The 15,516-nt window shown below is 49.9% G+C and overlaps 1 protein-coding gene and 1 long non-coding RNA gene across 4 annotated transcripts in view; both read left to right on the top strand.

Annotated features, from left to right (window-relative positions):
* Positions 1-15,516, top strand: part of LOC309533369 — a 190,820-nt gene that overhangs the window by 119,287 nt on the left and 56,017 nt on the right. The gene's annotated exons all lie outside the window — the stretch shown is intronic.
* The window catches only part of LPP (LIM domain containing preferred translocation partner in lipoma), a 300,872-nt gene that overhangs the window by 234,721 nt on the left and 50,635 nt on the right, over positions 1-15,516 (top strand). For all 3 annotated transcript variants that reach the window (XM_082224279.1, XM_082224280.1, XM_082224281.1), the window contains one exon: positions 11,106-11,229. In XM_082224279.1, the coding sequence (XP_082080405.1) occupies positions 11,106-11,229 (124 nt within the window). The remainder of the gene's footprint in view (positions 1-11,105; positions 11,230-15,516) is intronic.

The following is a 15,516-nucleotide window of genomic DNA, read 5'->3' as shown; positions in this document are numbered from 1 at the left end:
ACAGGCCAGTGGACAGGAGAACGTTTAAAAATGGAGACCTCGATGCTGATCCTTGCATTGCAGTGGGTTGGACTAGATGACCCTTAGGGTAGAATCATAGAATCATAGAGTAGGAAGAGACCACAAGGGCCATCGAGTCCAACCCCCTGCCAAGCAGGAAACACCATCAGAGCACTCCTGACATATGGTTGTCAAGCCTCTGCTTAAAGACCTCCAAAGAAGGAGACTCCACCACACTCCTTGGCAGCAAATTTCACTGTCGAACAGCTCTTACTGTCAGGAAGTTCTTCCTAATGTTTAGGTGGGTCCCTAGCGTAGGGTCCCTTTGAACTCTACGCTTCTACATTCCTCAGGCCGCACTCCTGCTTTGTCCTGCGTTGGCCACCACCTGCGCCCTGCATGCCCTCCTGTGTGGACCAGGATGCTGAAGAAGAGGTCCGGATGCGTCCGCCGTCAGGCAAATCCCACCTCGTCATCCGGAACGGGTTGCGTGAGCCAGGCTCCTGCTTACGTGCTGAATGAAAGAGAGGTACAAATAGTCAGGGGAGCCGGCGAAAAGGAGAGAAGCGCGGCTCGTAGTGTTTCCAGAGCAACCAGCAACACCAGAGAGAGAGATTCAGCATCCGATCTCATTTATCGGCACAGCTGTGCGGATCACATGTTCTTTCCTCCAGGCGCATGCATGGAACAGCGCACGGGGCTGCAGTGCGGCTGGAGCAGTCGACACACATGTCGCCACGGATCGCCACAGTCCCCAAAGGCAGGCTTCCCCTGGATGGATGGATGGATGGATGGATGGATGGATGGATGGATGGGGTCACTTTTGTTGAAAGGCAGGGGCTTGTTTGGTATTTTGCTCTCTGCCAGAGAAAGTGGCCATTTCCACCTAAAAAGAGGGGCCAACCAGATGCCTCAATAGGAAACCCACAAGCAGGATTCGAACCCAAGAGCAACTCTCCCCTCCTGTGGTCTCCAGCATTGCTGCCTCTAACTATAGAGGCAGAACAGAGCCATCAAGACTAGCTGCCACTGAGACCCCTCTCCTCCTCCATGGATTTCTTGAATCCTCTCTTAATCCAAGTTGGTGGCCATCGCTGCCTCCTGTGGCAGGGAGTTCCACAGTTTAACTATGCGCTGCATGAAGAGGGGCTTCATTTCTTAATAATAATAATAATAATAATAATAATAATTTATGGAGAAGGGGATAGAGAGGGTATTTAAATGGGAATAGAAACTGCAGCTTGCTGTACAAATGTAAGATGCCCACTCGTTGCCTTATCCACTTTTGCTTCTGGGTTAGCGGACCAATATCATGTGACCCCTGGAAACTTGTAATAATAATAATAATAATAATAATAATAATTGCCCCAGTCACTCTGAGTGGCTTCCAACTTATATAAATGTGGCCCACTGACTGCACAGGATTCTACACCTCTGGGTAGGAATCCAGATTTTAATTGATTGAGGAAATTTGTATATCTATACACATTTGCATACCACTTAGTATTTCACAAATGGTGTTGCTGTCGATAGGAACAAATATATTGTGTGAAGGAAGGAAACATAAAGTTATCTCCACTTTGGAAACTGTATGGCCGCTTTTAATAAAGACGAGGGGAGGAAGGGGCCCTTTTTTTGCATCAGATGAAGATTTTTAAAAAGGAAGGGAGAGAGAGAGAGAAAGGAAGGAAGGAAGGAAGGAAGGAAGGAAGGAAGGAAGGAAGGAAGAAAAATACAGTTCCAGATTTGACTAAGAGGACATCAGGGGGACTGCACTGATGAGTCAATAAATGCATGGCCTTTGGGAGAAGTGAGGAAAAGAGACAACTCAACAAGATCCATGTTTAGCTGTCAAAACATTCCCTGGCGCTCAATGGCTTATCTGAGCACACTGCTGCCACCCTGCCTGCAGCTCAAGGGGGTGGGGGTGGTGGAGGCAGCTGCAAATGAACTGATCTCGATAATTGGTCAAGAAATTGCTGGCAGGGACTAGGCGTGCACAGGGAGGCAGAGGTGGCGCCCAGTCCAGCTTCGGCCGAAGAAGCAGAGGTTACGGTACGTTCCTGGCATGAACAAAATTAGAAAATGTTGTTCATCAGTATCTAAGAAGCAATGGATGTTCCAAACGTAGAACAGTTTTTTTCCGGATGATGAACTGTTTCGATAGTATCTCTTCTCAGCTGGCGATGATGTCAAATAAAATCCATTACATTCAAATATCATATGAGATGAACAGGTACACGCAGTTACAAAACAAACGCTGCAAATATGGTTGGCTGGCATCCATCTGTCTCTGGAGACAATGGAGCATTGCACCTTTGGGGGTGAAGTCAAACCGTTGGAGAGTTGCAGCGCCTGCTGTGGCTGTAGAGACCGATAAGGGAGAGACATGATTCAGCTAGGTAGCTGTCTTGGTCTGACACAGTAAAGGTAAAAGTAAAGGGACCCCTGACCATTAGGTCCAGTCACGGATGACTCTGGAGTTGCGGCGCTCATCTTGCTTTACTGGCTGAGGGAGCTGGCGTCTGTCCACAGATAGCTTCCAGGTCATGTGGCCAGCATGACTAAGCCGCTTCCGGCGAACCAGAGCAGCGCACGGAAACGGCGTTTACCTTCCCGCCGGAGCGGTACCTATTTATCTACTTGCACTTTGACATGCTTTTGAACTGCTAGGTTGGCAGGAGCTGGGACCGAGCAACGGGAGCTCACCCCGTTGCGGGGATTCGAACCACCGACCTTCTGATCGGCAAGTCCTAGGCTCTGTGGTTTAACCAACAGTGTCACCCGCACCCCTTAGTCTGACACAGTAGAAATATATATATAAAATTTTTAATTGTCCAGTAGCACCTTAGAGACCAACTAAGATTGTTCTTGGTATGAGCTTTCATGTGCATGCACACTTCTTCAGATACACTGAATGACTCCTTCAGGGGCACAATTACCCCATTCAGGACCAGGGAGTCATCTTAATTTGCCAGCCTTCATGTCGTGTTTGCAGATGTCTTTGTAGCACAGAGCTGGTGTGCCAACAGGCCTGGCGCCTGCCGCCAGTTCTCCACAGAGCCCCTCTTTGGGGGTCCTGCCATCTGTGGACATGACCAAGGTGCTGGGACAGGATAGATGGAGAAGGGTTGCGAAAGGAGGTGATAGAATCAGAAAGGGAGGCAATAGGGGCATTGACAGGGAGAAGGTGAAGCAGCTCTTAGCCACGTGCAGAGGGCTATGTTCAATCCTGGCATCAGCTGTGTTGTGTGCATGTTTAAGGGGGCATGTTCAACATAGGAGATGGCAAGCCAGTGCAGAAGGCTGAGCAGGTAGAGGAAACAAGATTTTGTGGATTTGGGTGGGGGGAGTTTTCCTGAGACTTTGCAGGCACCATAGGAGGTACTGGTAGGCACTGAACATTGACCATCCTTCCTCCAGTTTGCATTTCACCTCTTCCTGTTCAAACAATGTCTAGAAAAAGCAGCAGCTTCTCTCCATCGTTGGTCATTCCTAGAAACAAATGCGTTTGGTTTTGCTTATTTTTTTACACCGACAGATGTTTCTGAAGACGTTTGCTGTGATCTACCGGCCAGCAAGGCAAAGAATGAAGGAGCCCGTGTCCTTATTTTCCTCCCCTTCACTTGTACGGAAAATAGGGAATCAACTTTGCACAGAGGGAGGGAGGGAGAGCACCAAGGTGCCTAATAAATACCAGGCGGAGGTGGGATTCGAATTCAGGGCCTCCGGATCCCAACGCTTCGTCCGCGGGGCTGCCCTTGCGCTCAAAGACACAGCCTCAGTTCGGTCTCCCGAAGCGTTGGGACTTTGCCAAGAAACTTCTGAGGGCGCCGGCCAAACGGGAAATCATTTTTATAAGTACATTGGATGAGATAAATGATAATATGCCTGACAGGCTCTTGGCTTGGCCTTCTCCCCCTTGTGCGGAGTGTGGAACTTGGCTCAGCCGCTGCCTTCAAAAAGAAGAAGACGTTATTGTGGATTGTTCCCTGGCAGGGAGACGTGTGAGCGTCTCCGGCGGGGATGAAGCCCTTTCTGTCATTAGATGCTTAAGTCACATTTGCAGGGCTGGGTTATCCGTAAGGCATAGTAAGCCCCAGCGAATGCTTGCCTGCGCAGAGGAAGAATGGGCTAATCCTGCGCCCGCCCTCCATACAGCTGAGTGCCTGGCAACTGCTCAGAGAGTGCTGAGGCTCCTTCAGAGGCTGCCAGGGGACAGGGGACGGTCTCACTGTATTGTCGAACTGTAGAGTTGCAAGGGACCCTGAGGGTCATCCAACCCAACCCCCTTCTGGTAGTTTTCTTTCTTTCTTGTTCATTCATTTCACACACTGCTTCGTTGTAGAAACGAAACAGAACTCAAAGCAGATTACCGAGAGAGAGAGAGAATTATCAATGAGAAAAATTGTTGTTGTTTAGTCATTTAGTCATGTCCAACTCCTCGTGACCCCCTGGACCAGAGCACGCCAGGCCCTCCTGTCTACCACTGCCTCCCCCAGTTTGGTCAAACTCATGCTGGTAGCTTCGAGAACACTGTCCCACCATCTCGTCCTCTGTCGTCCCCTTCTCCTTGCACCCTCCATCTTTCCCAACATCAGGGTCTTTTCCAGGGAGTCTTCTCTTCTCATGAGGTGGCCAAAGTCTTGGAGCCTCAGCTTCAGGATCTGTCCTTCCAGTGAGCACTCAGGGCTGATTTCCTTCAGAATGGAGAGGTTTGATCTTCTTGCAGCCCATGGGACTCTCAAGAGTCTCCTCCAGCACCAGAATTCAAAATGAGAAAAATTAGCGGCTATAATTCAAGGCTTCTGAAAAGTTAAAATAACAGTAGACTAAAAGCAGATTGTGGGACGCGGGTGGCACTGTGGGTTAAACCACAGAGCCTATGAGTTGCCGATCGGAAGGCCGGCAGTTCGAATCCCGTGACAGGGTGAGCTCCCGTTGCTCGGTCCCTGCTCCTGCCAACCTAGCAGTTCGAAAGCATGTCAAAAGTGCAAGTAGATAAATAGGTACCACTCTGGTGGGAAGGTAAATGACGTTTCCGTGCGCTGCTCTGGTTCGCCAGAAGCGGCTTAGTCCTGCTGGCCACATGACCCGGAATTTCTACACCGGCTTCCCCAGAGTCGGTCACGACTGGACCTAATGGTCAGGGGTTCCTTTACCCTTTACCTTTAAAAGCAGATTAAAGCTCGTGCCAGCTTTCTGGGAAGGCTGCTCTAGTCAAGGATGTTTCCGTCAGGCACCGAAAGGAGAGCAGTAGTGAAGGAGCCCGCCTGGTGTCATGAGTCAGGGAGTTCCAAAGTTGCATGTGCTGCTACACCAAAAGACTGAGCAGCATGTAAACTGTCAAGAGACACCCACCACCACACAAAAGCAGTCTGGGAGTGTCCAACATTAGGGACCCCCCTGCCCTTATATCCTCACCCCCCTAATTTTTATTAATTTTTCTGCTTTACATTTTAGAATATTCATTTAAATTAAAATATCAGTGACTTCCCTTCTTCTCTTTCCATGGTTCAATTTGCATGCCATAAATCCCTGCATATTTTACATAAACTAAACCATTCAGTATCCCATGATTACATCCATCCAAGTTTATGTACACTGGTGAATTTGTCTTAACGCTGCCCACGTTTTCAAATATACACAGTTTCACCCATATATTCAATAAACGTTTTCCAATCTTCTTTAAAGGTACGTTCTTCTTGTTCTCTTATTCTATGTGTTAGGTCCGCAAGCTTCGAATATTCCATCTATTTGAATATTTCATCATTCTTCTTTGGTTGGGACCTCGCTCGTTTTCCATTTGGGGGCTAGCAAAACACGACCTGACCTTATATCCTGACTCCTCTCACCCACTTTTCCAAGTCCCAGAAACCATCCGAGTTGCATCATGGATTTTTGTAACTCGCTGTACGTGGGGCTGCCCTTGAGACTGACCCAGAAACTCCAGCGGGTGCAGAATGCCGCAGCGAGGCTCCTTATGGGGTCCTCGCTGCGAGATCACATTCATCCGGTACTATACCAGCTGCACTGGCTCCCGGTGGAGTACAGGATCAGGTTCAAGGTGCTGGTTTTAACCTTTAAAGCCCTATACGGCCTAGGACCCTCGTACCTATGGGACCACCTCTCCTGGTATGCCCCACGGAGGACCTTACGGTCTTCAAACAAGAACATCTTGGAGGTCCCGGGCCACAGGGAGGTTAGGCTGGCCTCAACCAGTGCCAGGGCTTTTTCGGCTGTGGCCCCGATCTGGTGGAACGCTCTGTCCCAAGAGACTAGGGCCCTGCGGGACTTGACATCTTTCCGCAGGGCCTGCAAGACAGAGCTGTTCCACCAGTCCTTTGGCCAAGGCACAGTCTGACCCCCTCTCCCCTTCTGTAATCCTCACAGAACTCTAGCCCAATGGTTGCCATCAATTTGATTTGAACTGATTTTATAATGAATTGATTTCAGAATGCTGTATTGTTTTTCTGTTGTTAGCCGCTCTGAGCCTGGCTTCGGCTGGGGAGGGCGGGATATAAATAAATTATTATTATTATTATTATTATTATTATTATTATTATTATTATCCTTGCCCGTCTCCAAACTCCCAAGCTAGCTGGGACCGGTATGGAGTCATGATAGATGCTGTGAGAAGAGGGCAACCTGGGTGTATCAGGTAGAAAGCAGGGAGCATACAGGGTAGGTTCTGGGACACCATTTCATGGAATCTTAGGCCCTCAGAGTTGGAAGGGACCCTAAGGGTCATCTAGTCCAACCCCCTGCAAGGCAGGAATCTTTTGCCCAGCGTGGGGCTCAAACCCATGTTCCTGTGATTAAGAGTTCCATGCTCTACTGGCTGGACTATCCTGAGTTCTGTTCCAAGCCACACTAATACCGAAAGCCATCTTCCTCAAAAAAACAACCTTGCAAATATCATGCGCATCTGAAGAAGCGGGAGGCAAAGGGGGGGGACACACACGAAAAAGGGGGGAAAGTAAATATCAGCAAGGGATGTTTTTTGGCAGCTTTTCAGTTCTAAATTGAGCTAATTCTACCTTCTGAAAGGAAGATAATTTCCATGTTTCTTTGGTTGAGAACACATAATTGAAGTTATTTTCCTTCCAAGAAAGGAGCCTCTGGAACATCGTTTGCAAATGGACAGGAAAAAATGAATGTATCTGGCGCTGCCGGAGCCGCGGGGCGTTCATTGCGGCGCAGTTTCTGAAGGCTGCTGCCACTTTCGCAAAGGTGTTTATCACTTGCTCAGGTGTCTTCCTCCCCCTCTCCTTTCTCCGGCCCCCCTCTTTTCGAAGGGAGAGCGAGGGTGGGCCGAGCCAAAAAGCGAATGGCGCTAAACCTAGTGAGCCTTGGGAAAGTGGAAGCAAGATTGTTATCAGGAAGGTTCAGAGTGAAAATTGGAGGAAGAAAACTCGAGGATCTCTTAAACTGACCATTGCTTTTGGGGGAGGCGGCAGCCACTGTCTCCTTGGCCTATGGATTCCTCCTTAAAACCGGCATCTCAAAAGCCAAATGTTAACAAAAGTGCTGAGATGGAAGAGATCAAAGTTGTAAGAGTTTATGAACTTCCAGAGTGGTTTATTGCGATCTCTGCTGCTCGTTTTGGTTTTTAAAGCCCCAAACGGCTCAGGCCCCAAATACCAAAAAGGCTTCCTCCTCATCGCAGCCTCCTGTGGGAGTGAGTTCCACAGTTTAACACTGCTCTGCGTGGAGAAGTCTTTCCTTTTATCTTTTAAGCTGGAAGGTGTGTAGCCAAGATGATCAATGGTCGGGAAACCAAGCCTTATGAGGAACGGTCGAAGGAGCTGGGGGTGTTTAGCCTGAAAAAGAGGAGATAGAGCCATCTTCAAGTATCTGAAGGGCTGTCCCGTGGATGATGGAGGAAGCTTGTTTTCTCCTGTTCTGGAGGGTAGGACTCGAAGCAAGGGCTTCAAGTTACAAGGAGATTCCGACTAAACATCGGGAAGGACTTTCTGACAGTAAAAGCTGTTCGACAGAGGAACGGTCTCCCTCTGGAGATGGTGGACTCTCCTTACTTGTAGGTTTTTAAGCAGAGGGTAAAGAACGCGGGTGGTGCTGTGGGTTAAACCACAGAGCCTAGGACTTGCCGATCAGAAGGTCGGCGGTTCGAATCCCTGTGATGGGGTGAGCTCCCGTTGCTCGGTCCCTGCTCCTGTCAACCTAGCAGTTCGAAAGCACGTCAAAGTGCAAGTAGATAAATAGGTACCGCTCTGGCGGGAAGGTAAATGGAGTTTCCGTGCGCCACTCTGGTTCGCCAGAAGGTTCGCTTAGTCATGCTGGCCACATGACCCGGAAGCTGTACGCCAGCTCCTCCCTTGGCCAGTAAAGCGAGATGAGCGCCGCAACCCCAGAGTCGGTCACGACTGGACCTAATGGTCAGGGGTCCCTTTACCTTTAAAGGTAAAGGACCCCTGGATGGTTAAGTCCAGTCAAAGGTAACTCTGGGGTTGCGGCGCTCATCTTGCTTTCAGCCCGAGGGAGCTGGCGTTTGCCCACAGACAGCTTTCTGGGTCATGTGGCCAGCAGGACTAAACCCCTTCCGGCACAACGGGACACTGTGACGGAAACCAGGGCATACAGAAATGCCATTTACCTTTCTGCCACAGTGGTACCTATTTATCTACTCACACTGGTGTGCTTTTAAACTGCTAGATTTGTAGGAGCTGGGACCGACCAACAGGAGCTCACTCCGTCGCGGGGATTCGAATCGCCAACCTTCCGATTGGCAAGCCCAAGGGGCTCAGTGGTTTAGACCACAGCGCCACCCGCTCCCTAATGCAGAGGTTGGATGGCTTTAGCTGAGATTCCTGCATTGAGCGTTTGGGTCGCTTCCAACTCTTAAGATTCAGTGATTCCCTAGAGACCCTCTCAGCTGCTGAGATTGGCAGAGGGGCCCCTCTTGAGAGTCCCTGCACCCTCAGAGGCTTGGGGTAATAGGGACCCGGGCGGTAGGAGAACCTCCTCTTCTCTGCCGGACAAAGAGGACCATGATAAGGTCCATTTTATGCAGTGAAGAGGAATTGTGGGCAAATGTCGGTTAATGCCCAGTGGTTGCCATTAATTGGAATCTTGAATTGATTTTAGAATGAATTTATTTTAGACTGCATGTCAATTACAGTGGTGCCTCGCAAGACGAAATTAATTCGTTCTGCGAGTTTTTTCGTCTTGTGAATTTTTCGTCTTGTGAAGCATGGTTTCCCATAGGAATGCATTGAAAATCAATTAATGTGTTCCTATGGTCAAAAAAAAGTCCAAACAAAGCCAAATTTGGTACAAAAAGAGTTTATTAAGTGCTCTTTAAAGTCACACATACTGTAAAGAGCATTTCAAAAATTGAAGGAACAATAATTCCAGATTCTTGCAAACCCCTCCCCAACACCAAGTCCTTGAATTCCAAACACCCCAACCCAAAATCCAACCCCCCCCCAAAAAAGTTTAACTTACCAAATGGCTGCAAAAGAAGTTTTGGAAAAGCTTCAAAAATCACCAAAGTCTTCAAAAACCTCAAAAAAGGCTATCACACCGCGTGCTATGAGTTGCTCCTCAAAGTCAAGTCGCAACTGCACCTCTTCAAGCAATGCACCCTGTATTACTGTAACGGTTTTAAGAAAAAGGAAACAAACTTGCAAGACGTTTCCGTCTTGCGAAGCAAGCCCATAGGGAAATTCGTCTTGCGAAGCAACTCAAAAAACGAAAAACTCTTTCGTCTTGCGAGTTTTTCATCTTGCGAGGCATTTTTCTTGCGAGGTACCACTGTAATTGATTGTGATTTTATGTAAACTGTGTTACTTTTATTGTTGTTAGCCGCTCTGCGCCCGGTTTCGGCTGGGGAGGGTGGGATATAAATAAAATTTTAGTATTATTATTTATTATATGCTGCCCTGTGATCCCATGGGATGAAGGGCAGTTTAGAAATGACAGTGACGATGAAGATGATGATAGGATATCACAGAGTTGTCGGGGGGGGTACGGAAAACCTCACACATCGTCTAAAATCTGTTTGCTGCTAGTATGAAAAGACCGCACTTACAAGCAAGCGCAGTTTGGGTGTGGGGAAAAGCTTTCAGCTCCTAAATGGTGAACATAATAAGTGCACACAAAGAAATGTTTTCGCCGTTGTTAAATCACGATAAAATCCAAGAACAGCAATGCCGAAGGGGAGATTTCCCAAAATGTTGCCTGTGTACAGCAAAACCATGGTTTTTTATTTTAAAAAATCTTTCAATTCCCTCACCCAATTTTGTACCAAACTATGCGGAAAAGTCACATTATGCAAACTGGGACTAGATTGATGTAGATTTGCTTCCAACTGCGCTCATTCTGAGCACTGTGGAGCTCTTTGGCCAGGGGGAGCGGGGAGCCTGAGTGCAGGGAACATGCAAATCAGCTGGTTTTAGTATAATTGAAAGTATTGCCCTTAAGAGATGGAGTCCGTTAATGATTAGAGTGGGTCTGATGAAGAAGCCATGGTGTAGGCAGACATTTTGTCTCTCTCTTTTTGCATCTAACCAGAGAAGATTTGGGGGGGCAAAGGAGGCCAAATTCAGAAAAATCCCATTACCATAATTCAGAATAGATTGTCCCAATGTGGTGGTCCAAGAGCCTCTGAAAAGTGGACCATGCAGCCACTCGTGAATACCTGCATCCCACCCCCTGGTATTTTTTTTTTCAGGTGAAGATGCCCATTCAGAGTGAGGGCAGTGCTAGTTCATACACGATTGCCTTCGCTCTCCACTGGCTTTGTGACAACATTGATTGTGATTTACTCTGCAGCACCGTCAGGCTGCTGTGTGATCCCTGCGTAATCCCAAACTGGGTTATTTTATTTTTTAATGGTGTTGCATTTTCAGCTGATTGCAACGAAAGAGATGGGGGAGGGACAGAGGTCTTGCCTATTTACAGATGCCACCAGTTGACACCATATTTTGAAGAAATCGCCATGCATTTGGCTGCTTTGCCATATGTTTAATAAATAACCTTTCCTCCATGGGCCTACTTATCAGTCCATGTACAGTTTCGCTCAACAGCATGCCCCTGGTCCAAAAGGAAACGTCAAAACTTGCCTCTTTTTCCTCTTCCAGAGTGGACATGGCGGTCCCAACCCTGCCTCAAGTGCTCCTTTGTTCAGACCGGAGGACGAGCTGGAACACCTGACCAAGAAGATGCTGTACGACATGGAAAACCCACCTTCCCAAGAATACTTCGGTAAGCGCTCCAACCTCTCCCGTGTTCTGGTGGCAGAGAGTTCCACAAGCCATTGGTGCATGGTGCAAAAAATAAAATAAAATGGTTAGCTACCAGAGCTAATGAACTTAGCCATGCCCATGGTACAGTTTTGTACAGTGGAGGCCCGTTGCCCCAGGGTGCAGGAGGGGTGGGGGTCAGCCAAAAAATGAAAACAGAGAGGGGACGGCCCAGCGACATTGACTCTAATTTGCATCGAACATGTTTCCCCCAACCCCTCGGGGATTCAGTGCTGCGGTAATCGTAGCAGGCCAGATAGCTGCCCACTAATCGTATCATTAGGTCAAATTTAGAAAGCTGCATCAGAGCATATTAAAAGTCGGTTGAGAGCAGATAGGTTTTGAATGCAGCAATCTAATTAACCTTACTGGAGAGCTCCAAGGCATCGTATTAAGTCATGGAAATAATTTGTTCCAAATAATTACATTCGAAAAGCCAGCAAGGATCATTCGGCGGGTCAGCCTCTGCTCAAATGGTGGGCCGCTGGCTCCCATCAGAGACTTTTCTTCCTCTCACATCTCGGGGGATTCCCCCCCCCGGTGTTGTGTTTCGGATGCCCCCCCCAAAGGGGACTGTTGTTCTTGAGAGATGGGTGGAAGCTCATCCCTTTAAAAGGACCATTTATTTAGGGATGCAGGCGTCCTGTCTCTCTGGGAACTGTGGAGGTTTAAGGTCGTGGGTTGGGGCTGAAGTTCGTGGCTCAGGTGAGGATGCTTGCTAAAGTTGGTTTCGGGAAAGATGCTCAGTTGTTCCAGCAGTGAAGGCTTGGACACTCAGAAAGGCCAGTGAATTTTCAGGATGAGTGTTGGGGCTTGAGCAGGTTCGCATGACCCCTGTCCTGCGCAGAGAGAGAGAGAGAGAGAGAGAGAGAGAGAATGAGGGCAATGGGGGGGGTTGGGGGGTGTAGAGGGAAATAAGCCAAAAGGGGTGAGATAGAGGGGCAAAGCACTCCCCACACAGTCAGTACAGACCTCTGGCAAGGACAGATTTTTCCCTCCCCTGGGCAGGATGTGCTGGGCCCGGCGGTAACCCCAAAAACGCGGTCCAGGTCCGATCCTGAATCCAAGGGTTCCGCGAGGAGTCAGTCCGACAGGGCCAAGGCAGGACACGAGGCAGGAAACCAGGCAAAGTCAGGTACAGGATCTCAGGCAGGTTCTGGCATACAGCAATGTTGCTCCCGCAACCTGGGGCGGGGTCCGACAGCCTTTTATCTTTGTTGGGGTAGCGGCTGGTCCTGATCCCCCGGCAACTCACCTCCCTGTCTCGCCCAAAGGCAAGCACTCCTCCTGCGAGTACTCAGGTCTCTCCTTCTCTCAGACCTTGCTCTCGGCAGCTCGGGAGACGTCGGTGGGTTACTAGACCCAGGGGCCGCCTCAGCCTCCCCTGACCCAACCGGTAGTGGAGCAGCTGTAAGTGATGGCCCAGCTGGAGGCAAGGAGGTCATCCCCGCATCTGGAGCCAGGGCAGGATCAGGCCCCTGACTCGGCCCAGCTGGTGTTTGTTTCAGGGAAACCTGTGCAGACTGGGACTCTTCAGGATCAGGCCCCAGACTTGGTTCAGCTGATGCCTGAGGCAAAGGATCCGGTGCAGACTGAGTCTCCTCTGTTCCGAGTCTGAGCCCGAGTCCGAGGCCATCACACAGGGAAGGAATAGGGGTGAAGGAGAACGAGAGAGAGAAAGGGGGTGGCAGAAGGAGAGAAGGAGAAAATGGGTGGCAGGAAGAGAAAGGGGGCATCCTAGCCCTGCTCACCACCAGCAGCATGCAAGCCCCCCCCCAAAAAAAAATGTCTAAGCTCTCCTTCGACATTCAGGAGGCAGTGATGCTCCTGAATCCTGGTTGCTGGAAACCACTGGAAGGGAGAGGGATTTCTCACTCGGATCCTACTTGCAGGTCTCCCTTTTGGCCACTGTGAGAACAGGCTGCTGGGCCAGGTCAGCCACGGGCCTGATCCAGCGGCTCTCCTTAAGTTCTTTGATTCTCAGACGTCTGGTTCACACATCGTGCTAAGCCGTGGCTTAGTTCACCAAAGCTAATGTTGGCACAGCACATAGTTGAGCTGTGGAACCCGCTGACACGGAGGCAAGGGTGCTCACCAACTTGGATGGCTTTGAAAGGAGGATGGAGACCAATTCATGGAGGACGCGAGGGCTATCCCTGGCTGGCAGCCACAATGCCTCTGCTTCTGTTGCTGGAAACTGCAGGAGGGGAGAGGGCTCTCGCACTCGGTTCCTGCTTGCAGGTTTCCCTTTGGTCGGCCCATGAGATCAGAACTGGCCTGGTCTCGCAGGCTCTTTTTACATTCTTACTACCTAGGAAGAAATGCAGTTCTTAACTGGGAGGGGGAAAACATCCCTCATTCCTGCCTTAGATGCTCCCCCCCCCAGTGGAAATAAAGACACAATTAGGTTAATGGGATAAATAAGTCCACAACTTTATTGGTTACAGGTGTTGAGCAGTATTGGCTTAGGCATTGGTCCTAACCGACTATATCCGGCTTCAACCCGTCCGCTTGAAGTCCGGGAAGGGTTAACCACCAGTAGGGGGAGTCCGGCTGATGCACATCAACTAGGAACTCCCCCGGGGTCATCGATAGGGGGTGTGCCTTAGGCCCTCACCTCCCCAGGCTTTGGACAGGGCCACCACCCCCCGGAATCCTTTATCAGACTACCCTTCAATATGTGGGGCAGGTGATGGCACTTCCTCCCCTCTTCCATCTACAGAACAATACCAATGCCTAACCGCCAATACCCAGAAAGTTGTGACGATTTGCTATGAGGTAGGCGGAAACAAGTGGCTGGTGCCAATTTGCCAAGTGGAAAAATTCCGACCAAGCCCCTCAACGGCGACCAATCAAGGTCCATAGCAAGGTCAAGGAATGGAAACCTTATAGGGCGGGAGGGTGGCAAAACAGGAACAGCTGGCAGGCGGGGAGGCCACGTCCTGGTTTAAATGGGCAGGCCACACCCCCAGAGCCAGCCGATTGGCTGGCCAGGGTGTGATGCGGCTGGGAATCCCCCCAATTGTGCAGGGCTGGGCTCTAGCTGCCGCGCATGGTGGGGCCGTGAAGCCCGCAACTCCACCTCCTCTGTAGGGCGGAATTGGCTTTCTCTTGCATTTTGTCCTTCAGCACACCAAAGGAGTGTGACTGGTTCGCTTGCACTGGGTGCAACTATACTTTAGAACGGAGTGCAAGGGGGGTGGAGAAGCAAATGTTGGTGTTGCTCAGGGCACCGTTGAAATTTGAGACCCTGAGGTCTGCCAGTGAACACACACCCTCCACCCAAACACCTCAGGTCTCTGCAGCACCCACACACCTTTCCAGGCTGCAAGCTGCCCAACCAGTCCACCCTCCCCATTTCATCTTGGAGGGTTGGAGGCTGAGCTCAGAAGCAGGCCAGCCCCGTGTCGCATGGCTCCTGAGTCCTGCCTGTTCTTCCGTTTGATGGAAATGAGAGGCAACTCTCATGGACATTCGGGATGGAGTCCGAGCCAATACAAATTAGAGGAGGAAATTGCATTAGCCCACCGACTTGTCAGCATTGGGGAGGGGGTGTTCCGCTTTGCTTCGGGAGCTGACAGCGAGCTACCGGGCAAGGAGGTGGGTGGTTGCAAGGCTGGAGCATCAACCAAGCGGTCACGGTTTCGAAAGGCTGCTTAAGACCTTCCAGGGCCAGCTGCAGATATTTTGCTGCCTGACGGGAAGGACAGACGGTTGTTATGCAGCCCCGACAAGTCACAATCAGAACCCCAGCAGGGTTGCAGTCGGATCTTACTTCAAGGCTGGTGTGAAGAACACAAAGACATAAGACGAGCCTGCCGGATCAGGCCAGTGACCCATCTGGTGCAGGATTCTGGTCCCACGGTGGCCAACCTGCGGGAAACCTGCGAGCAGGATCCGAGCTCATAACAACCCTCTCCTCTCCTGTGGTTTCCATCAACTGCGGATTGGGAGCCACAAGTGGAGCAAACTTCTTTGGCGTCTGCTGAGATGCTGGGGGGTCCTGAAAGAATGAGTCTTGCTGGGGTTCTTGGGGGGCAGCCATGACCAGGTGAAAGAGAAACGAAAGAGCATTGGCTTATTAATGCCATGCCTTTTATAACACCCTTCCAGGGGGGCTTAAAGCGGTGAAAAGGACCACTACAAAAGCAACATATCAGAGCATAAGAAGACCGCACAGGGTCTGACCCATGGCCAATCTGATCCAGCTTCCTCTTCTCAAAGTTTCTGAACAGATGCCTCTTCTGGG

This window comes from Podarcis vaucheri (assembly GCF_965113315.1).
Source record: "Podarcis vaucheri genome assembly, chromosome: 5".
NCBI lineage: Eukaryota > Metazoa > Chordata > Lepidosauria > Squamata > Lacertidae > Podarcis > Podarcis vaucheri.
This window is presented reverse-complemented; position numbering and strand designations above follow the sequence as displayed.